The sequence below is a fragment of the Peromyscus maniculatus genome, chromosome 8 (assembly GCF_049852395.1).
Source record: "Peromyscus maniculatus bairdii isolate BWxNUB_F1_BW_parent chromosome 8, HU_Pman_BW_mat_3.1, whole genome shotgun sequence".
In the NCBI taxonomy this organism is placed as follows: domain Eukaryota; kingdom Metazoa; phylum Chordata; class Mammalia; order Rodentia; family Cricetidae; genus Peromyscus; species Peromyscus maniculatus.
Window position 1 is genome coordinate 10,194,526 of NC_134859.1, and position 24,451 is coordinate 10,218,976.

The 24,451-nt window shown below is 49.0% G+C and overlaps 1 protein-coding gene across 1 annotated transcript; it reads left to right on the forward strand.

Moving 5' to 3' along the window:
* The first annotated feature begins 4,708 nt into the window (after window positions 1–4,708).
* Window positions 4,709–15,806, forward strand: C8H16orf89 (chromosome 8 C16orf89 homolog). The gene is made up of 8 exons (XM_006984664.4): window positions 4,709–4,951; window positions 6,921–7,070; window positions 9,765–9,915; window positions 10,846–10,963; window positions 11,566–11,701; window positions 12,729–12,833; window positions 14,985–15,068; window positions 15,445–15,806. Exons 1-8 carry the CDS (start codon window positions 4,756–4,758, stop codon window positions 15,633–15,635), a joined length of 1,131 nt encoding a protein of 376 aa, XP_006984726.2. The 5' UTR covers window positions 4,709–4,755; the 3' UTR covers window positions 15,636–15,806.
* Window positions 15,807–24,451: the final 8,645 nt, after the last annotated feature.

The window sequence follows — 24,451 nt, forward strand, 5'->3', positions numbered from 1 at the left end:
CCCACACAGTGATTTTTTAAGTCTCATTTGAAGAAGGGAGGTCCCCATCTAAGAATTCAGTTCACAAAGTAGCCACAGAGGAGTCCATGGTGTGTCCTACAACAGCCTTTATGCTGTAGAAGCCATCCTCCTGCTGAGAAGCACCTTGAGCACATTGTGAAGCCACCCATATCCTCCTGGTAGGAGCTGCACCAGCTCATCTGAGGCATGCTTGGAGCCCTCAGTGCCCACTCTTGGACCAGTCCCAGTGTCCCCAAGGCTTGAAACAGGACTTGGCACTCTTTCATTAGCTTTTTATCATGGTCCATGACCTTACTTTTCACAGAAGTTGGTACTGGGAATGGGGTATTGCTGTGACAGGCCTAACCGTACTGCTTGTTGGTGGAATGTAGACTTTGGATTAGGAAAGCAGTTGAATGCTTTAAGTAGGGCTTAATGGACCAAACTAGGAAGAGCATGGAAGACAATGGTGCTGAGGATGATTTGAACTGTGGGAGCCTGGCTCAAGAGGTTTCAAAGGAGAGGAATATTAGTAGGTGGCCTAGAGACCATTCTTGGGATATTTTGGTGAAGAGTGTGGCTGCTTTCTGCCCTTGTCCAGAAAAATCTGCCTGAGGCTAAATTGAAGAGTTTTGGATAAATAGTGTTGTCAGAGAAGATTTCAAGACAGCCTACTATTGACGATGTCATATCAATGGTGATCACTTTTATGCAAATCCGCAATGAAAAGGAGCAAGCTGAGTGTCTTAGGGTTTTCATTGCTGTGAGGAGACACCAAGACCACAACAGTGAAATTCTCATCAATGAAAACATTTAATTGAGGGGGCTCACTTAGGGTTCTAGAGGTTCAGTTTATTGTCATTATGGCATGCAGGCAAATGTGTTGCTGGAGCTGAGAGTCCTTCCTACATCTTGACTCAGGCAACAGGAAGTGAACTGACACACTGGGTGGTATTCCAAGCATAGGAATCCTCAAAGCCCGCCCCCACCGTGACACACTTCCTCCAACAAGGCCACACCTCCTAATAGTGCCACTCCCTTTGGGGGCCATTTTCTTTCAAATCACCACACTAAGAAAGGAAAAATACAAAATGTCCAGCTTGAGATTAGGAACACCAGGAAGTGTAATGTTGGAGTCAAATCTAGTGCTCAAGGAGATAAAAAGTTTAAAGAAAAGTCTGGTACTCGATTGAATAAAAAGGAGTGGTAGCCTCAGGGCAAGAGCCCATGCAGCTAAGCAAATTTCAAGTTGTGAAAAGGAACTAAAGAAAAGCATACTCAGTGAAGAAAACCACCAGCAGCAGAGAGCTGGTGTAGATGTAAATCAGTGAGGAGGCCAGGTTCCAGGCCCGTCAAGCAGCAGACTTGGCAGTTTTGACCAAGTGGTTCTGGCTTTAGAGTCAAGGATACAAGAAAGGAGTTGTGAAATCTCCCTCCATAGCCAAGGAAAGCCGCTGAGGCCAGGCATGTATCAAGGGTGTCCCTGTGTAGAGGCCCAGAGAGGTCATTGTGTGAAGCTGTGAAGATGAAATCTGGATTGTGTTGGAGACCCCAAAATGTTGGAGATACCAGAGTCATGGACTGAACCTCTGAACTGTAAGCAAGCCCCCAATTAAAGGTGTTCTTTTATCAGAGTGGCCATGTCACGGTGTCTCTTCACAGCAACAGAACAGTGACTAAGACATCCCTTTCCTCATTGGCTGCATGATCAGGAGGGAACAATCTGGGTCTTGTTTTTCCTTTTGCCACTTAAATTTGCCTTCTTATCATTACTTTCTTCAACAAAAACCATGCACAGGTTCAGCTATGGTCTGCATCCTGTTTATGTTAAAGTTTATCAGGTACATGACCTTATTGTGTCTGCAGATCATTAGGCACCTTGGCTGTTAGTAGTTTTTCATTCTGAACATCTAGTTTTGGGGGTGGCTGTTAGACTAACTGTTCAATGGTAGTAGCTGTTCAGTTGGAACCTCCAGCTTGCCATGCATAATCTAGAAAATCCCATTCCTATCTATCTCTCTGTCTCCTAACCCCACCCACTCAGAGTCTCCAGAAGCCAAAAAGCCCAGTTCCACATTCTTGGTGCCTACTGCAGCTGAAGTTGCCAGCCACCAAGTCCCTGCCTAAAGAGCTCAGCTTCTGACCATACTTGGGCACAGACTCAGCTTGAGGTGGACACGTCATCACCCCTTGCCTACAACCTATAAAGTCTTTCTGCTCTAATTGTGGGGAGGCTTCTCTGTCCTCAATCTCTGGGACTGGAGAACTCACCTGGAAGTAGCTTTGCTCGAATAAACCTGTTCTTACACCTTTTCAATTCAGCTTGATCTGGTTTATGGGGTCATCAGAGAAACTTATTATGGGGCAGGGTGGGGGAGGGCAAAAAACCTACTAGCAGCTTGTAGACTGCCAGCAGGGGCCCAGTATCTTCTGTTTATCAATAATTGGACCTAAACTGACCCATGCTACTTTTGTTTTGAAAATGAACCATTAGATTTTATTTCTTATACTCTGTTCCACTGATCTACATCTTGGCACTCCTTTTATGTTTTTAAATTTTGAGTCAGGATCATTAGGCAGCTCTGGTTAGCCTTGAACTCACTGTAAGTTCCAACCTGTCCTCAAACTTGATGTGGAATGTCCTTCCTCGCCCTCCCAAGTACTATGATCACACGTATGCTCCACCACGCCCAGCTTTGTGACTTACCTTCAAAACTTGAAGTCTGTTCCCACTGGTCAAGTGCCACACCAAGAAAGCTTGTGAAGACAATGTACCTGCCAATGATTTAGTTCCAAACTTATTTACAACAAGCAAACCTGTTGGCACAATGGCACACACCTTTATTTTTATTATTTAATTTTATTTTATTAACTTTTTTTTAATTTATTTTACATACTGACCACAATTTCTTCTCCCTCCTCTCCTTCTATTACCACCCCAATCTACCCCCCCTCCCCACCACTCCTCCTCCTCCTCTCCATTCAGAAAGGGGCTGGGCCTCCCAGGGCTTGAGCAAAGCATGGCACATCAAGTTGGGGCAGGACTACGCCCCTCCCCCTGCATCAAGGCTGAGCAAGGTAACCCAGCATGGGGAACAGGTTTCCAAAAGCCAGCTAAGTGCTAGGGACAGGTCCTGATCTCACTGCTAGGAGCCTTACAAACAGATCAATCTACACAACTGTCACACATATGCAGAGGGCCTAGGTCCGTCTCATGCAGGCCCCCTATCTGTTGGTCCAGAGTCCATGAGCTTCCACAAGCTCAGGTCAGCTGTCTCTGTGGGTTTCCCCATCATGACTTTGACCGCCCCTCCCCCCCCCCCCCCCCCCGGCTTGTACAGTCTGTCCTCCCTTTTTTCTTCTTCTTTTTTTTTTTCAAAGATTTATTTATTATGTATGCAAGTGTTCTGCCTGCATGTATGCAGGCCAGAAGAGGGCACCAGATCTAACTACAGATGGTTGTGAGCCACCATGTAGTTGCTGGGATTTGAACTCAGGACCTCTGGAAGAGCAGCCACTGCTTTTAGCCTCTGAGCCATCTCTCCAGCCCACTGCCCCCCAGGCTCAACCCACTGCTTGGCTGTGAATCTCTGCATCTGCTTCCATCAGTTACTGGATAAAGGCTCTCTGATGACAATTAGGGTAGTCACCAATCTGATTGTAGTAGATGGCCAGTTCAGGCACCCTCTCCACTATTACTAGGAGTCTTAGCTGGGTCATGCTTGTAGATTCCTGGGGGTTTCTCTGGCACCAGGTTTCTTCCTAACCCCCAAATGGGTCCCCCTATCAAGAAGTCTCTTTCCTCACTCTCCCCTTCCATCCTGTCACCAACCTGCCTCCCGAACCCAGCCCACCCAACCCGCTCCCTCAAGTTTCCATTCCTCCACCCCCCGACCCCCAGTTTCCCAGGAGAACCTTCTATTTCCCCTTCCCAGGGAAAGCCATGCGTCCCTCTTTAGGCCTTCCTTATTATCTAGTCTATGGCACATGTCTTTAATCCCAGCACTCAGGAAGCAGAGGCAGGCAGATATCCGAGTTCGAGGCCAGCCTGATGTACATAGTGAGTTCCAGGAAAGCCAGGGCTACATAGTGAGATCCTGGTGATGGAGAGAAAACTTTGGAATTTTTAGCTTTAGTTACAGTGGCTAGATCAGCAGTGGGAAACTAGGTCAAGAAAGATAGGGGAGCTGGGGAGACAGTTCTCAGGCAGGGAAGTGCTTACTGAACAAGCATGAGGACCTGGGTTCAATCCCTCGAGCCTACATGAAAAGTCAAGCATGATGACACATGCTTGTAATCACAGCACTAGGATGGTGGAGATAGGAGGGTCCCTGGGGCTCACTGGCCAACCAGCCTAAACTACTTGGCAAGTTCCAGGTCAATGAGAGAGGCTCTATCTCAATAAGGGTGGATGGCTCCTAAGCAATGATACCAGAGGTTGGCCTCTGGCTTACACACACACACACACACACACACACACACACACACACACACACACACCTACAAATATATGCACCCACACAAACTCATACCCATATATACCCATACATAAAGACAAACAGCAAACCCCATATGCAGCACTGGCCTGACCAGGCCATGGCCCTGTGGCTGATCCCTGCAGCCCTGCCCTGGCACTTGTCTCCAAGTCTTCCTGAGGAAGAGAGGTGGAGGAAGAGGCGGGAACAAGGTAAATAAAGGACCTGGGAGGGTTCCTGGCATTTCAGGGTGTGGCCTTCCACCAAGAGAAAGCCATTCATGGCCAGGTTCAGGCTGTTTCTACTCCTGCTGCTGGCCCGGCCACCGCAGTCCTCCTCGCTGCCATGGCCAGACACTGCCCAGGGCACCATGGCAGGCCTGATCCTGACTGCGCTCGAGAAAGCCACCTTGTTCCTGGAGGGCAGGCTGCCTCTAATCAACCTGGATGGTGCAGTCGGATTCCAAGTGCTGGAAGGTATGTGAGCCTTGCTCTCAGGTGGATGCTAGGGAAGCCAGTTTCCCCAGGACCTGAGACCCTGGGTGAGGATCCGGGGCACTTCCTGAATGTGTGGTTCTCAGCCAGCTCTTATCAAGCTTCATAGAATAAGGAAGGACTTAAAGGCAATATGAGAAAAGATTTGGCAATTATATTCTCAGAAGGAAAAGATTCCTTTGACAGTCCTGACAGGCTGGGAACAATAAGGGAATGCCACTCCCCTCATCTAAGGGTGCCTGGAGACAAAACAGGAACCCTCCCCCCCACCTCATGCCCCACCTGCTTTCCTCCCCTTCCGCCAAAGGCAGCTAAAGGTCCCAAGAAAACAGTCAAGTGTTTGTTAGCTTTGGGAGGCACAAGATCTGTAAGGAGTGGGCTGGAAACTGGCCACGGCACACCAAGACCACAATGGTGTGCATGCATACAAGTACACATATGGGTTGCAGTGAGCTCCTGCCCAATGTTGCAAAGATCCCATGCCTGGTGTCTGCCTAGGCCTGGGCAGTGGGCATCTCCACGGAGAGTCCCATTCCCTCCAGGCTGAGATGAAGTGAGACAGAGACGTATGCAGCAGCACCAGATTCCTCTAGAAAATAAGAAGCATGAGCTAGATGTGGTGATGTGCACTTGTAATCCTAGGGCTCAGGAGGCAGAGGCAGTGGTGTTATGATTTACACGTGCTGGTGGGTAGAGCCAAGGTGCCCCACGGCAGGTGAGAGACAGAGATGCCATGCATACAGTGCTCAGTGAAGAGGTTTATTTGATGGGGGGAAGAAAGAGAGGGGAGAGAAGGAGGGAAAAAGAGAGAGAGGGGGAGGGGGAGAGAGAGAAGGGCAAGGGGTTCTAGAGGTACACACCTCATGGGGGGAAAGCAGAAGAGAGAGAAATGGGCAGAGTTTTCCTTTAAGAATAGGCTTTTACATCAGGGCATAGGGTGGCACCAAAGGTCAGGATCAGAATATTAACAGGGGGATCTCTGTGACACTGAGGCCAGCCTGATCTACATAGTGAGTTCTAGGACAGCCAGGGCTACATAGAGAGACACTGTCTAAAAAAAAAAAAAAAAAAAAAAAAAAAAAATCCAACAAAGAAACAAAGGATGGCCGGTGGTGGCACACACCTTTAATCCCAGCACTCGGGAGGCAGAGGCAGGTGAATCTCTGTGAGTTCAAGGCCAGCCTGGTCTCTACAAAATGAGTTTCAGGACAGGCTCCAAAAGCTACACAGAGAAACCCTGTCTCAGGAAAAGAAGGAGGAGGAGGAGAAGGAGGAGGAGGAGGAGGAGGAGGAGGAGGAGGAGAAGCAAAGGATGAAGAAGGAGGAAGAGGAAGAGGAGGAGAGGGCAAGAGGGAGGGAAGGAGGAGGGACAGAGAGAGAAATAATAGTCATAATTTGCCTGGGGCTGGCTGGCTTTCCTGTTCAGCACAGCAGGTACGGTGCCAAGCCCCCCTCCGGTATTTTTAGGGACCTATGAAGATATCCTAAATGGTAGATGAGTAGACATTGGCTGTAAGAACAAATTCATGCCTCCAGATGCCTCCTCCAGTCTAGACTTCTCCTGCTTACCCCTCACAGACTGCAGTCTCCTGAGTCAATACAAAAAGCTGAACATCACTAAATGCTTTCTTTGTACAACAGAAAATGCTGTCTCCACACATTAGCCCACTTAATCCCTAAAACATCCCCTCAAGAGGTAACAGTTTACAGTGATGAAGGAAGAGAGATTAAGTGATTTTTTTTCTGGCCAGTTGATGAAAAAGCATAGAGAATCAAGATTTGAACCCAAGCCCAACTCTAGAATTCAAGCTTAGCCACACCCACAGCCCAGATCAGTTTTATAGGAGCCTCATTTCCACTCAGGACCATGACTATCACCTTGAGTGCTTTCCCCGCTCACGCGTTTGGTCAGATGTTAGAATGAATGACTTCTGACCTCATCCTCCTCCAGTGCAACTCCGAGGAGTCCAGGGAAAATGGGCTTCCGACCCGCTGCTTCAGCCTCTCAGCTTGCGTGCTGGCCAGCTGGCCAACACACTGTCTGCTCTACTCCAGAAATCCATCTTCTACCTCAAGCAGAGTGACCCCACATACCTAAGAGGTAAGAGCGGCGCGGGCCTACTGCATCAAAGGCAGCATCCTGGGTGCTCACTGAAACACCAGGTATGGGCACCTCCTGAAGGGTCAGGACAGTCTACATCAGTCGTCTGGAAGCCACAGGTGACCCAGCCACTTCCTGACTTTAATCCAGATTTCCCATCCTAGGCCAGAGAGACAGATCTGAGGTGGCCTGTCTCTTTGCACAGAGAACCTTAGTGCCTACCATTCTGTATTTTGTATAAAAAAAAAAAAAAAACCACAAGAGTCCATCACCTTTCCCCATTTAAGCAGAGCAGTGGTTCTCAGCCTTCCTAGTGCTGTGACCCTTTAATACAGTTCCTCATGGTGTGGTGACCCCCAAATATAAAACTATGTTCATTGCTGCTTCATAACTGTAATTTTGCTACTGTTATGAACCATAATGTAACTCTGTGTTTTCCAATGTGAAATGGGGTCGAGACCCACAGGTTGAGAACTCCTGCCACAGGGGCTCCTATCCTATAAGCCTGATTCATCTGTTCCTGATGGGGGTAGGGCCATGTGCAGCACTAGTGTCTGCTGTGTGACGCTTTTCCTGGGAAGACATGACTGTCTGTTCGCCCCAGATAGGGAAAAATGACAGGCCAAAATAGCGATAGTGAACCGTGAGTTTATCGGGCTTACTTGCAGGAGTGTGGGTGAGGGGTCACTCCCAGGAGTACGGAGGACTCACAGACAGCTGTATCATTACAGCCCACCCCAGCATGGATGCCGATTACACAAGCTGGAATGTTACTGTCTAGAGATCTAGATCAGGTTCATTTTCCCTGCTAATTAAAGAAATAAAAGGCAGGGAGACTCTGGAGCACAGCAGGCAGCCGCAGGAAAATCTCGGACAGCACACTCAGCAGAGGGAACAGGTGTGCACACAGCACGGCACACGGAGAGCTGGCCCCCTTGCAAAGCAGAGGAGGGCTCTCCTGGGGGCCTGGAGCTTTGCAGGGTGCTTTGTGAGCTGGAATGAGCCCCCTTCCCTTAATTTAGGATTGGCCAAACTGAGAGACACATACTTCAGATAAACCAGATATCCTGGCCCAGCCTTGAGCATATCTGACTGGCCTGGACCAGTCACCAGAGGGGAGGCCTTACCAGCAGGAGAAAAAGCCACCAGGTCAGGGGAATGAGGAAGAAGCTGTCACCTTGAATGTCCGTCTGTGGCCCCTTTCCCTGTTCCCGTCAGATCTAATTCCTGGTCCCTTCAGAACCAACGAGCTCTCCACATGACTAGTAGTCAGCTTGACAGGTCACATCTCTGCCAGGCAGCTTGGATGGTTTGAACCTCCCCACAGTCTTACTACACAGATGAACCAGGACCTTAATTAACAGTGCGTCCAGCCTTCCCGGAAGCCCCTGGCTGGCCAATGATTTCATAAGAGCTCCACTGTACACCCAACCCAAGAGGTCTGGGATTTTTCTATCAAGATCACACAGTTCCATGAGATGCTGAGGATTTAGGCAAAGCCTGTCCGTAAATCCTTGCTATAGATTAGGGGAAATGTTCATTCCCTGACAGAGTGACAGTGAGGGCATCTGGTAAATTTCAGGGTCATAACAGCTTCCTTTTAAATGTTTTTAAAATTGTTTATGTGAGTGTTTCACCTGCATATACGTCTGAGTACCACATGCATGCCTGGTGTCTGAGGGCTGTGTATTTAGGCAAATCCTATTCCCTATTGATTAGGGAAAATGTTCTGGTTTTGTTGTTTTAGAAAAGGGGACCAAGGGCTAGGGATGTGGCTCAGATGGTAGAGCTTGCCTAACTTGTACACAGTCCTGAGTTCCCTCCCAGCACTGCGTAAATCACTTGGCATGGTGCATGCCCATAATCCCAGAACTTGCTGAGGTGGAGGCAAGGAGATCGGGAGCTCAAGGTCCTCCTTAGCTATATAGTTTAGTTTAAGGCTGGCCTGGGCTACATGAGACCTGATGGTAAGTAACTGGTGGGATTCAAACTTTATGCTCAGTCCAGGCAAGGCTGGACTCCTCCTGCTGTGGGCTTAGGTCCCAGGAGGATGTCTTGCTAGTTTTATGTCAATTTGACAAAAGCTAGAGTCACTTATTTGGGAGGAGGGACGCAACGCTGACAAATGCCTCTGTAAGATGTTGGCTTTAATCCCAGCACTCGGGGAGGGGGGTGGCAGAAGCAGGTGGATTTCTGTGAGTTTGGGGCCAGTCTGGTCTACAAAGTGAGTTATAGAACAGCCAGGGCTGTTATACAGAGAAGTCCTGTCTTGAAAAAACCAAAAGTGAAAAAAAAATTGCCTGTAGGAGAGTCTGATCGATGATTGATTTGGGGAGGGGGGCAATCTCACTGTGGGTGGTATCACTCCTGGGAAGGCGGTCCTGGGTACTATAAGAAAGCAGATTGAGCAAGCACTCCTCCATGGCCTCTGCATCAGCTCCTGCATACAGTTTCCTGCCCTGTTTGAGTTCCTTCCCTGACTTCCTTCAGTGGAGGAGCGTGACCTGAGAGTTGTAAACTGAAATAAACCTTTTCCTTCCCAAGTTGCCTTTGGACATGGTGTTTTATCACAGCAGTAGAAACTCCACCTAAGAGAGAGGGGCATCCATTTTCTGGGCTGGGAATAACCATGCTATTATAGCTCTTGGTTCCTGACCATTCAGCATGCTTTCTGGAACCTCTCCTTCTCTGCAGAGTTCCAACCAAGCATTCAGCCTGGGTTTTGGAAGTTGCCACGTGCATGGACACGCACCAATGCCTCCCTGGTCTACCCCCAGCTGGAGGCCCTGGACTCATTCTCAGAGGAAAGCAGCGATGCGTGCCTGGTGCAACTGCTAGGAACCGGGTGGGTCCCCTATCTCCCCAGTACCTCACAACCCCATGGTGTCCCCTGGGCCGCAAGCAGAGCTTTGAGCAAATGCAGGTGCATGTGCACAGCTACTCACCCTCTCCCACCCTGCTCCATGCAATCCAAATCTCACTTTCCCTGGACCACAGCATTTGAACTCCTCCTCAAAGTGGCTGAGTCCTGCACACAGGACAAAGAAAGCCTCAGTCCCTGCCAGTCCCTGCAGGGCTCCAAGCACCTCTCACCCAGCCTCCGGGGGCAGTACTGAACACAGTACCCAGCCTCTGGGGGCAGTACTGAACAGTCTTACTCCCCATTTCCTTCTGCAGCTGGCAGGCTTGCAGCAAGGTCTAGGCCATTTTAGTGCAGGGGCCAGGGCAGGATGGAGGGGGCACTGTCTTCTTAGCCTCTGTCAGAGAAGGTGCCAAGCCACAGCTGACCCACAGTGGGGCTGCTCTCTGGCTGGTGACCTATAGTGTCATAGAGGGTGTGAGTACGTGTGTTGAGCCCAGACCACACTCCCCAGTTTGCTGGGTTTGAATGGTCCTTTATTTAGGAGACTGATAGGAAAGAGACTTGGGGACTCCCTGGAAGTGATAGGAAGTCTCAGACACTGGTGGCCTCCAAGCCCAGGACAGTTCAGCGGTGCTTCCTCTGAGCTAGATCAAGACCAGGACACAGTCAGTCATGGTATCATATACCTGTAATCCCAGCACTCAAAGAGGTTGAGACAGGAGGACTGGGCTACAGAATGAGACCTTGTCTCAAAACAAAGTAAGACCCAGGACACCTGTATTTTGTTTGGCAATCTTTGTGCCCATCCCAGAACCCTCACCCTAATAACCACAGAGGGAAACACAGGGTGTGCAGACTCGAGTAGGATGGGAGGGAGCACTGTCCTCATCAGCCTGGTTTGTCTTCTCGCAGGACAGACAGTAGCCAGCCCTGCAGGCTCTCCAATTTCTGCAGAACCCTTATGACCAAGGCCGGCTGCTCAGGCTACAGCCTGTCCCACCAGCTGCTCTTCTTCCTTTGGGCCAGAATGGTAAGTGCTGAGCAGAGAAGAAAAACCTATTCTCAACTCCTTTTCTCCTCCCACAGCGTGGCTCCCTGTGAGGCTCCCTGGTCCACACTTTCTAGCAGCACTTGAAGCTGCCTTAGAGCGCCGCCTAGTGTTTGTCCTCACGTCAGACACTACCGCTACCTACCTACATTGCCCACCCAAGCAAGATCCCCTCTACCCCTACCGGTAGTGTCTAACCTTTGAATGCAGCACAACCCAAAACTGTAATCCCCCTTAAAACATTATAAAGTTCCTGAAATTCCTTTGTAACTCTACTGTGCAAATAATATCATCTCAGAATGTCAAAAGGTTGGACACACCTGCATGGCCTTCCCGTTCTGGAAAAAGACTTTGAGGCTCAGAAAGGCTAGTGAGCCACGGTCACTCAGCTCCTAGCTGACAAGCCAGAATTTAAGCTGACTCTGCTGACCTGCAAAGCGGGCAGTGTGGCTGGGAAGGGAGGAGAGACCTGCCTCCAAGTACAGCCCCCGCCAGACCAGCTCAGAGCTGCAGGCCCTCCCTGACTGAGCATGTGTCTCCCACACGCCCACTTCCTCATCCCCTGCTGTCTGTCTGTCCCCCAGCAAGGGTGCACTGAAGGGCTGTTCCGCCAGAGCCAGCACTACATGAACGTCTTCTGTGCCAATATGATGGAACTGAACCGGAGAGCCGAGGCCATCGGATACGCTTATCCCACCCAAGACCTCTTCATGGAAAACAGTGAGCCTAGCCTTCTGCCCTCGGGGTAGAGTAGGCGGTGTTTACAAGGGGGCTGCATGCACATACTCCGGATTGCTAAATTAAGCAAGTAAACTCAGAAGGTACAGGCCTGGGGTGGAAGCTTGGTCAGTGAAGGACTTGTGTTACAAGCACGAGGCCCTGAGTTTGATCCCCAGCACTCCTGGGAAAAAGCCAGGAATGGTGACACATGACACATGCTTGTAATCCCAGAGCAGAGGAGGCAGGGACATGCGGATCCTCAGGGGCACTGGGGAGGTAGAGACAGATGGATCTCCCTCCCCCCTCCTCCGGACTTGGTGGCCAGCCAGCTTAGGTGAATGGGCAAGTCCAAGGTCCTAAGAGATCCTGTCTTGAAAAATAAGGTGAGGCTGGCTAGATGGCTCAGGTGATTAAAACAAAAAAAAAGGTGTTCGCCTTTAAGCCTGAGGACACAAATTCAGTCCCTGAGATGCACGTGGTGGAAGGGGAGAATCAGCTCCCACAAGCTATCCTCTGACCTCTACACTTGCCACAGCACACACATGCCCACACACAATAGGAAAACAAATAATGTAATAAAAGAAAAATAAGGTAGGCAGCTCTTTCTAGTTAACCTCTGGCCTCCACAGAAACTTGCACACATATTGCTTATTAGAGTCTTACATGTAATTGCATGTCTATTGGTCACAGTGACTGCTCTTTGCCCACCAAGTCTGATCTACTGACCAACTTGCAAATAGGTGCCTCCCCAAGGTCTTGGAGATAAAGAGAAAGGGAGCCCTTGGGTGGCTGCTTCTTTCCAAGCACCTCCACCAAGCCTGACTCCTGCAGCCCTGTGATGGAGGAGGCAGTTCTAGGGCCTGGGAGCCTCTGGTGGCCAAGACAGAACATCTTTCCAGTCCCTGTGTCCTAGAGCAAAGGAGACAGAGGCATGCAGGTCCCTTAAGCACCCCCTCTTGTGGTGGCCCCAGGGACACGGGGCAGATGGTGGAGACAGACCTACAGAGGAGACTTGGTGTATTTGCAGTCATGTTCTGTGGTATGGCCGGCTTCTCCGACTTCTACAAGCTGCGCTGGCTGGAGGCTATTCTCAGCTGGCAGAAGCCCCAGCTGGGATGCTTTGGGAAGCCTGGTAAGTTGCCTGTCTGCCCTGGCTGGGAGCAATGGTTGGTGGGGTCCAAGTTTTTGGGTCACTCAAGAAACAAATGTACTGGCACTGAGCACTAACTATGATTTAGAACATATAAATAATTCATTCCTCCAGCACTTCCTGAGCATCCGTGAATGCACCAGACATTATCTAGGTGCTAGGTAAGTCAGAGCTGAAGGAAAGGGGCAGAAACCCCTTCCACGTATAGATATGATCATGACAAGTTCTGCCAAGAGCTGAGAAAGCACAGAACACTGGGGAAGGCTCTTTAGACAGAAGGTATCAGGGAAGACCGCCAGGAGGGGATGACAGTTGAGAAGCCTGGGATAAGCCTCTTCCAATCATGTGACATGTGACAACAGGTTGTCTTCAATTTTCCTATCTGAAAATAAGTGAGCATAAGCATCACCACCTTCCATGACCCCCCAGATTGTGCCCAACACAGGGCAGGCTCCCAGGAAGTGCCAATATCTCCATGAGATGCTTAGGGTCCTTAAAGCAGCAACCACCTTTGAGATTAGAAGAAAGCTAAGGTGTGGTGATGCCCTAAGGATGGATGGTGGATGGGTGGATGGGTGGATGGATGGATGGATGGATGGATGGATGGATGGATGGATGGATGCATATGTGGGTGGGTGGATGGATATGTGGGTGGATGGATGGATATGTGGGTGGATGGATGGATACATGGGGGGGATGGATGGATGGATGGGTTGATGAATGGATCTAAGGTGTACATGGTGATGTGCTAAGGCAATGAAGATGCAGCCCTGTCAACCTAGCCACTGAAGATACTGAGGCTGGAGGATCAGAAGTCCAAGGCCTGCCTGGCCTCAGAGTGTGTTTCAGGCTGGCCTGAACAATTGAGTGAATTCTTCCCTCAAAATAACAGTTGGGGATGTACTTTCAAGTAGGCTTAGGGTGTAAAGACCTTTGCCACCAAATATGGTGACCTAGTCCTTTGTGGTAGAAGAGAATTGACTCCCAAAAGTTGTTTTCTGTCCTCTACATATGTCACCCCCAGATAATTAAATGTAATAGTAATTTTATTTTTAAGTTATCTGTATGTATATGAGTATTTTTCCTGCATATATGTCTGTGTACCATATGTATGCAGTGCCCACAGAGGCCGGAAGAGCGCTCAGGTCCTCTAGGACTGAAGTTACAGAGGGTTGTGAACTGCTGCGTAGTGCTGGGAATCAAACCTGGGTCCTCTGGGAGAGCAGCCAGTGCTCTTGATGACTGATCTATTTCTCCAGCCCTGATAATTTTTAAAAGGGTGAGGTGGCAGAGGGCAGGCCCAGCATGTGCAAGACTCCATATTCAATCCAAAGTACCACAAAATTAAATAAACAAAATAAGTAAATAAAAGAAGTTTCAAAAACAGCTTACAGTGGCTCACATCTACAGTACCAATGCTTGGGAGGCTAAGGCAGGAGGATTGATGTAAGTTCTAGGCCATGTTGGACTATGGAGTAAGAACCTATCTCAAAACAACAGCTTGGCATGGTGGCACATGCCTTTAATTCCAGCACTTGGGAGGCAGAGGCAGGCGGATCTCTGTGAGTTCTAGGCCAGCCTGGTCTACAGAGTGAGTTCCAGGACAGCCAGGGCTACATAGTAAGACACGTGTCTCAAAAAACAAAACAACAATATTGTGGTTTATAGAATGCAGAGTCCTAGGACACTTAAAGAGTGAGTGGTCAGGTAGGATAGACCCCTGCATTTCTTCGGAGTCCCCCTAGAGGTTCTGATATAGGGGGTGGAGCTTAGAGGACAAACATGGCCCTGTGGTGGGCTCTGCACAGGCAGAACCCTCTAGAACAGTGGTTCTCAACCTTCCTAATGCTGCAATACTTTGATACAGTTCTTCATGTTGTGGTGCCCCTCCCCCAGCCATGAAATCATTTCATTGCTACTTCGTAACTGTAATTTTGCCACTGTTACAAACCGTAATGTAAACATCCCATGTGTAGGGCATGTGTAGGATGTCTGATACAAAACTACCAAAGGGGTCGTGGCCCACAGCTTGATAACCCTGCTCTACATCCCTAAGGGGGTCAGGAGGGGAAGAGGTTTATTGAGTGAGAGCTAAAGTCTATCCTGAGAACCTGGCCTTTGGCTCTTCTCCAGATGCAAAGGGGGAACTTCCGGAAGGCACTCGGCGTCGGCAGGGCGGTCTGAGAAGAGTGCGAAGACGGGAAAGACTCTTCACAGGTGACAGACGCTCAGGGCTCGCTGACCCATCACCCAAGCACTCGAGGCTTCCGCCTCTTTGGTGGTGGTTGTTTTCCCCAGTACAAGGGGATAAAACCAAGGGTCTTGGGCATGCCAGTGAGTGCTCTACCACTCAGCTTTCCCACCTCTGTTTCCTCCCTTCTGACAGTTAGCTCAGTGGGAAAAAGCCTGAGCCTTACTTGTAGGGGCAAGGGAAGGGTCAGCATCTATGATGCTCTCCTTAGTTCTGTGCAGGACAGCAATATGCCTACCCAGTGCCTGGCAGAGCAGCTGGGGAAAACCCATAAAGCATTTATAATGGAGTGTACTGAACAAAAGGCCAAGTTTGTTCCCAGGACCTCTCTCCCCCCTACAGATGGCTGTTCTTGCCACAACACAGCCACTGCAGTCGCAGCCCTGGGTGGCTTTCTCTACATCCTGGCAGAATACCACCCAGACAATGGAGAGCCACATCCACCTACACCGTCACCAGAGAGTGACTATCAAGACGGCGCGTCTGTGCCTGAGGTCCAGAGGATTGGCAGGCCCCTTAGCATTTCTTCTTAGATCCTGGAGTCAGGGGGCACATGCTGAGAAGGCATCTGGGGAAAGTGAGCGGCTATAACCTCATCACCATATCCAGGTGTTTAAAAGTCTCATGAGAGCAGAGCCAGGGAAGGCAGGGTTGGAGAGTGGGGTTGACCAGATATCAGCAGAATACATAGAGCAGTCAATCACGGCTGAGTCTCTTGTCTTTTGTGTATACGTATCAGATTGTTTGTTTGTTTGTTTGTTGAAATAGGGTCTCAATGTAATGTGAGCCCTGGAACTCACAGAACCTGCCTGCCTCTGCCTCTGCCTCCCAAGTGCTGGGATTAAAGGTGCATGTCCAGCTGTGTGTCAGATCCTGATGTGTAGTCCAGATTGGGCTTAAGATCCTCCTGCCTCCACTTCCTGAGTGCTAAGATCATAGGTGTGTGCTACCACACCCTGTTGGGAGTTGAGTCTTGTTTCTCAGCCATAAAGACAATCTTAGATGACTTCAGGGTCTCTGTTTCAAGTCCCTAATTTCAGTCTATATAAATCCTGAATGGACTCAGTGTCCTACTCTGTTCTCTGAAACTATAACAGAATAGCTGAGTCTGGGTGACTTATAAGCAATGGAGGTTGATTTGGCCTATAGTTCTGGAGTCTGGATGTGCAGGGGCATGGTCCCAGCATCAAGTGAGGGTCTGTATGCTGCTTCCCAACATGGCAGAAGGGCAAAGAGCATGTGTGGGGTAGAGATGGGGGGAGACTGGAGTAAGCCAGACCCATGCCATGATAGCAAACACACTCTTGACAGAGTGCATGGATCCTACCAGAAGGGCCCAGAACCAAATCTCCTCCTAACAGCCCCTGTATCACTACAGGTTTCTGTTGCTGTGAAGGGACACCATGACCACGGCAACTCTTAAAAAGGAAACATTTCATTGGGGTGGCTCGCTCACAGTTCAGAGGGGAGCACAGCTGTGTGCAGGCAGACAGGGTGCTGGAGCTGAGAGTGCTACATCTTGCAGGCAACAGGAAGTCACCTGAATGTCACACTGAGGGAAGCTTGAGCAAAAGAAACCTCAAAGCCCGCCCCCACAGTGACACACTTCCTCCAACAAGGCCACATCTCCTAAAGTGCCACTCCCCTTTGCCGGCCATTTTCTTTCAAACCTCCACTGTCCCACCTCAGGTTTTCTCATTTTGCTTTGATTTGCGTGTTTTTTTTTTCTTCCCTAAAACAGTGCCTGGCACTGTAGCCCATGTTAGCCTCAAACTCACAGCACTTCTCCTGCCTCAGTCTCCCCAGTACTGTGGATTACAAGTGTGTGCCACCGTGCCTGGCCTGAGGTCCCACTTCTTACTACTGCTAGAGTGGTGATTAAGTTACAGTGTGGAGGCTGGGCTGGGTTAGTGTGGCCTTGAACTCACAGAGATCCAGAGGGATTTCTGCCTCTGGAATGCTAGGATTAAAGGCATGTGCTATCACTGCTGATACTCTATGTTTAATATTGTGGCTGTTCTCTTCTCTGACCCCAGATAAGTTTATTAATGTGCACAATATTTTGGGGAACACAATACCACCACAGTCAAGCATGGTGGCACACACCTGAAATCCCAGCACTTGGGAAGTGGAGGCAAGAGGATCAGGAGTCTTAGGTCATCCTTGACTACATACTGAGTTCAAGACTAGCCTGTACTACATGAGACCCTGTCTCAAAAAGTCAAAAAGGAGCTAGTCATGCAATCCTGATAGCCCAATTTCAGTCCTTCCATTAAACAAACAAACCAGATATGGATGGGGCCTGATGGTGCATGTCTTTAGTCCTAGTACTTGGGAGGCAGAGGCAGGCTGATCTCTATGCGTTCCGGGCCAGCCTGTTAGCTAGATCTTGTCTCAAAAATATCAGATGCGGGATCTACAAGATGACTTACCAGGTAAAGACACTTGCCTGATGATCTGAATTTGGTCCCCAGGACCCTCATATGGTAGGAGGAGAGAACCCACCCCTCAGACTGTCCTCTGACTTCCACACCACATGCCCCTATGCACAGTCGCATATCTGTAACTCCCGCACTCCTACCTGGAGATGGGAGGCAGAGACGGAGGCTCTCCTAAAGCCCCGTGGCCGGCTAGACTAGACGGTGCAGCAGCAGAGTGACAGAGACCCTGCATCAGCAAGAAGGAAGCCAGGACCAACTCCTAGAAGCTGCCCTTTAGCCTCCACACCACATCCGAGAGTGCGCACACAGACGCATGCCAAAGAAAAAATTTAAAGGAGAAATGTCTTTAACATTTTTAATTCAATAAATAACCAACCCCTCATTCCTGTGCCCAGCTGAAAACCAGTGGTGGGGCTGTGGGACTGATCTTTTAAATCCCTGTCACCTCCTCTCTCCCCACTGTCCCCGGGACACTTGACCACAATCCCTCTTAAGTTGTCAGGCCCGGGGAACAGTGCCTGGAATCAACGGCGAGTTTGACATGCTCCTGCGGCTGCTGTCTTCTTAGGGAATCAGGAGCCAGGACTTAATACCGATTGGCCTTGAAGGATTTCCTTTGCAGCACTTCATCAACACAAAGTTATCAAGACAGGCTCTCAAGTGTGGGAGAAGTCGGCTGCACATAAATGGATTACAGGAGAATTATACCCACCCCATCCTTCCTGAATCTGAGCTGGACAGTGAGGTGGTTCCAAAGCTTAAGTTACTAAACCAGGGCTGAAGAGGGTAGGAAAGCCTGTGTTGACAGGTCATGGCACCCTCTCAGGGAGCCACAAGCCGGAACTGCACTGAGGGATGGGGAGAGGCCCTGAGTTCAGTCTCCAGCATCATGTTAAGAGCAGGCATGGTGGTACATTCTTTTGATCCCAGCACTTCGGAGGAGGATCAGGAAGTCAAGGGCAGACAAGAGACAAAAAACACCGAGAGTCTGTCTTACCTAAGTCAGAACGGCTGTCATCCAGAAACACCGACAAATGTGGGTGAGAAGGTGAGAAAAAGGAACTTATGCACTCTGCTGGCAGGAATGTGAGCTTGCACAGCCACTGTGGAAATCCACATACAGAATCCTCCAAAGCTAAATACCCACGGCTCCCTGGGGAAAGGTGCTTGCTGCCAAGCCTGACGACCAGAGTTCTATCCCCAGGATCCACATAGGAGAAGACGAGAACTGACACCTGAAAGCTGTCCTCTGATTTCCATGTACACACTGTGGTACACATGTGAGCACACATGCACATAAAGAAATATAATTACATATGATTTATTATGTAATTCAATATAAAAACTAAAATGGGCATGTCTTTAATCCTAACCTCAGAAGTCAGAGGCAGGAGGATCTCTGTGAGTCAAGGCTAGCCTGGGTTACATAGTAATTTACAGGCTAGCCAGGGCTACATAGCTAGTCCCTGTAAAAGGACCAGTATTGGCATAAGATACCCCAAGACCAAGTTCTCAGCACAAAGGAGATTTATTTACCCCAGAGGGACAGAGGGCAGCGAATAAGAGACAAAGACAGGAGGAGACAGAGGACGAGGGAGAGGGGGACGGGAACAAGGGGGAGGGGGAAGGGGTATTTGTCCTGGAGGGACACAGGACTGTCTCTGGACAGAGAGGACACAGACTCGGCCTGTAGGCAAATTGAAGTTTATTAAGGGAAAGGGGGGAAACCTCATGTTAAGATGAGTTGGTTAATTTTGATTGGGCATGTTAATTAGGGCAGCCAAAAAGGGAGCTTTTGATATCTGGACCTTGGTGGTCAGCCTCAAGAGGAGGAAGTGGCAAAGTAAGGGAACAGACCTTGGTGGCTAGCTTTAGGAGTGTAATCTACTGGTTTTTAGCAAGGCAGAGGGATCGGGGGAGGACAAGGCCCGCCAGAGTCATGTATGCCGTGCCCGGGCCTGCTAGAGTCCTTCACCCTGTCTCCAAAGACTAAATACAATAAAGCAAAATTAAATAAAAAACTTACAATAGATCTACCATGTGACTCACCATTCCTGGGTATTTACCCCAAAAGACGGTAAGTCAGCACAGCACAGAGCTATCCGACTACCCATGTTTACCACAGCCCTGCTCAGCAGCTGAGATAGGCATCGGTCTAGATGCCTGTCAGTAGATGATGAAGGAAATGAGGTGTACGCACAGTGGAGCTCTCTTCAGCCGTGAAGGATGAATTACATCCTTTGCAGAAAAAAGGCCAATACAGGAGATCATCACTTAAGTGAAATAAGTCAGACTCAGAAAGACAAACACTGCATGTTTTCCTTCATGTGTGGAATCTAGACTTTTATTATTATGTCATATATATTCACACATATATGTATGTATAGATGTAACCAACCGTCTTATCAAACAAGAAACACAGAAACAATGCAAAAGAGAAAGCCGAGAGGTCAGAGCTCAGAGCCAAAATCTCACCCTTCCGCCTGCGGTGTCCCAGCCTCCCGAATGAGAGATCTATTTCCTGTCTGTTCGTCTATTTAAAGAGACAGAACAAGCCACAGCTATCTCACCTCACCAGTTCCTCAGCTGGTCCTGTTTCCTCAGACTGGAAGCTTCTGTGTCCTCATCCCAATAGCTCTCAGCTGAACTGTGTTGCTCCAAAGCCTGAAAGCTTAACCAGCCAAATGCTTCTAGTTTCTGGTCCTCACGCCTTATATATCTTTTTGCTTTCTATCACCACTCCCTGGGATTAAAGGCTGGTTTTCTGGGATTAAAGGAGTGTGTCACCACCATGCTTGGCTATTTCCAATGTGGCCTTGAACTCACAGAGATCCAGAGGGATTTCTATCTCTGGAATGCTAGGATTAAAGGCGTGTGCCACCACCGCCACACTCTTGCTATGGCTCTAATAGCTCTGACCCCCGGGCAACTTTATTTATTAACATACAATCAAAATCACATTTCAGTATAATTAGATTACCACCACATGTATGTACATGTATACATACACACACAGGACATAAAAGTGGAAGCATTGGGCAGAGGAAGGACAAGCTCAAAGCCCTGGGTTCTATCCCATGCACTGTATAAAAACAGACATGGGCATGATGGTACAAGCCTACAATTTCAGCACCTGGGAAGTGGAGGCAGGAAGATCAAGGGTCATCCTTGGCTACACAGCAAATTCAAGACCAGCCTGGGCTACATGAGACCCCCCCCCCAAAAAAAAAAAAGATTAATTCTAGAGTTCATTCAGCTGAGCCATACGTGATGGGCTGTTTTTTCTGCCTCGATGACAGCTGTGGTGTGCCCTGATGACGACCTCAGTGGGGGCACCACGGTCGCCTACGTAACTGTGGAAACGTGATGTTGCCTTTGCTAGTAACACTGACTCTTTCCCGGAGTCCACAGGTATGAGGGATGACTAATGTGAGGTAAACGTCCTGGCATCTGTCTTCACATCTCTCTGTCCCCTGGACTGCAGATGCTCATCACTTAAGAAACGTTTTATTGCAAACGACCACACGGGTGGACCTGGCTACTGCCCACTGCGACTGCTAGTGTCCCTCCCGCCCTCCCTGTGCTTCCTCCCCAGCTCACACACGACCATCCCCACCTTTATCCGAAGGCCCAGACTAAACCACAAGGTCAGGATGTTACACAAGAGGATGAGGCTGTGGTGGGAGGAGCCCTGCAGTTCCTGGGCTCACCCACAGCCCACTGGCCTGCAAAGCTGAAGTCATGAGCACAGGAAGACATCCCAAAAGAGGATGAGAGACAGGGTTTCTCTGTGTGAGCTTTTGCAAGTCATCACCCATGTGGGGGAGGCCTCTTCAGTTGCTGCAGCTACCTTTTAGTCAGCCATGCTTCTGTAAGGACCCTCACCATTCTGGATGTGGAAGAACTGTTCCTTCAGTCTGTTGTTGGTGCCCTGAGGTGAACAGATGGTTACTCTCATTTCCCCAGGAAAGGTCACACACACTGTTGAATACACAATGAGAAAACTCAGACAAGGACATGGACAAAGCTGTCTCCAGCTGAGGAGGAAGTCCTTGGCTCAGTTGTCTGCCCAGCTTCAACAGGATAGCACTTTCGAGGGAGAAGCAGGCATTGGAACAGAGAATACCAAAGCCAGAACCTGCCTTGTCAGTGGCCCACTCCTGACAGAGAAGAAAGGACTTTTGAAGGAAGGGAGGGAAGCAGGAAAGGAGGGAGGGAGGGAGGGAGGGGAGGAGGATGCAGGCAGGCCTGGTTTGCTGGCCAACTGCCTATAGCAGCCCAAAGCAAAGAACAGAGAGACATGGTCCCTCCACGTCTACGTAGTGGTGTGTGACCAGATCATTTAATACTGCATTTCCCGGAAGAACAGCCTCTCTGAACAGTGTTCACTGGAGTGAGCTATGGCTACTTCAGGCCTCCATCGTTTGTGAAGAGGCATTCGCTGGCCTGGACTATATGAGCTAAGAATCAGTGTGTCAGCCATCCAGGCTCTCTCTGAGGTCTCAGGAGAAGAATCTGAGCTCAGTCCACAGAACAGAGACTGCTGCATGCCTCCGAGTGTCTACGGCTGTGGAGCCTCTTAGGCATCACTTGGCTTGTGGCTGCCCCACTCCAGCGGCTGCTACATCTCCTTGCTTCCTCTTCTCAATACAACAGTCAGGCGAGGTTTGCAACCCACTCAGCTCAGCTCTAGGAAGACCTCATATGACTAATTATGTCTAAAAAAAGAATCAGACGTACAAATAACCCATTCTGGGGTCTTGCAAAGAACACGAATTTTGGGGGGGGACATGATCCAATACAGATGGCCGACTCTGATCACACACAGGCCTCGAGAAGTACCGCTCAGGGAGTCTAGGGTTCAAGCACACACATTGTTTTCTATGGACAGAAAGGAGCTAGACCTACTCAAATCCCTGCAGGACATGTTAGACTTGCGATGCCTCCTGAGGAGATCAGGCACTGGACTTTGCCTTGGGTACTGCCCTGGGAGAAGAAGCCCCTAGAAAAGCAACCTCTGAAAGGAAGTGTAAAGGCAGAGATACAATATAAACCGTGCTTCCCGGTGACACCATGGCCTTGGCCAGGAGGGTCCCAGGTGCAGGACTTGCTTTAGCATACTACACCCACACGTGGGGATTCTGCATTAGTTATTATGTGTGTGTGTGATATGGGTGGGTCCATAAGCCATGGTGCACATGTGGAGGTTGGAGGACAACTTTCTGGACTCGGTTCTTTCCTGCCTCTCTCCCATGGCATCAAACTCAGGTCACACACCAAGTACTTTTACCTTCTGAGCCATCCCACAAGACATCCCTACATCCTAAAGGCCAGGTAAAGGAAAACTGGTTCCTTCCGTCAAGAGGAAGAATTTCTCAGATGGATGGAGACCTATCATTCTGAGATAGGTCTGAAACAGAGCCAGGCTTGGTGACCTGTGCCTTTAATCCTGTCACTTGGGGATTAGACAGAAGCAAGAGAATCTAGACCAGTCTGCACAGTATTTCAAGAGAATCTAGACCAGTCTACATAGAATTTTAAGCCAGCCTGCTTAAAATAGAGAGATCCTCTCTCAAAACCAAAACCAAAAATAAACCAAGCTATCCAAAATCACAGAAGAGATAATCCAGTCAGACAGGTCACTCACCTACAACAGCTACCCCACCAGGAGGCAGAGACTCATCTGCACACCATAATCCACACTAAAGAGACACAATGTTTAACTCTTTGATGAGTTAATGTACATCTAAAAAAAAAACTCATTTTTTTTATTTTTAAAATTCCATATGTATAGGTGTTTTGCCTACATGTATGTCTGAGCACCACAAGCATGCCTGGTACCGGTGGAAGCCTGAAGACGGTGTCAGATCCTCTGGAACTGGAGTTACAGATTGTTGTGAGTTACCATGTGTGTGTTGGGAATCCAATCCCGGTCCTCTGGAAGCGCAGTCAGTTCCCTTAACCGCTCGGCCATCTCTCTAGCCCCCCAACCAAGCTTCTTTGCTGTGGGATGTTCTGTATGTCACATGTGTTGCTGTCATTGGTTAATAAATGAAACACTGATTGGCCAGTAGCCAGGCAGGAAGTATAGGCGGGACAAGCAGAGAAGAGAATTCTGGGAAGTGGAAGGCTGAGGCAGACACTGCCAGCTGCTGCCATGACAAGCGAGATGTAAGGTACCGGTAAGCCACTAGCCATGTGGCAATTTATAGATTAATAGAAATGGGTTGATTTAAGATATAAGAACAGTTAGCAAGAAGCCTGCCATGGCCATACAGTTTATAAGTAATATAAGTCTCTGTGTGTTTACTTGGTTGGGTCTGAGCAACTTCGGGACTGTCGGGTGAGAGATTTGTCCTGACTATGGACCAGGCAGGACCAGGAAAACTCTAGCTACACTTCTTTCTTACAATGTTTTTGTTTGTTTGTTTGTCCAAGTCTCATGTAGTCCAGACTGATCTCAAACTGGTTATATAGCCAAGGATGACCTTGAACTTCTGATTGTCCTGCCTCTTCCCAGAATGCTGGGAATATATGTCATGGGCCACCACTTCTGGTTTGTGCAGCGCAAAAGATGGAACCTAGAGCTTCGTGCATGCACTGTACCAACTGACACATTCCCAGGCCCCATTCTTGCAATTTGCTATGAATTTGACATCATATAAAAATAAAAAGTTGCCGGGCAGTGGTGGCACCCGCCTTTAATCCCAGCACTCGGGAGGCAGAGCCAGGCGGATCTCTGTGAGTTCGAGGCCAGCCTGGGCTACCAAGTGAGTTTCAGGAAAGGCACAAAGCTACACAGAGAAACCCTGTCTCGAAAAACCAAAAATAAATAAATAAATAAATAAATAAATAAATAAATAAATAAATAAATAAAATAAATACATAAATAAAAAGTTGCCAGGCGG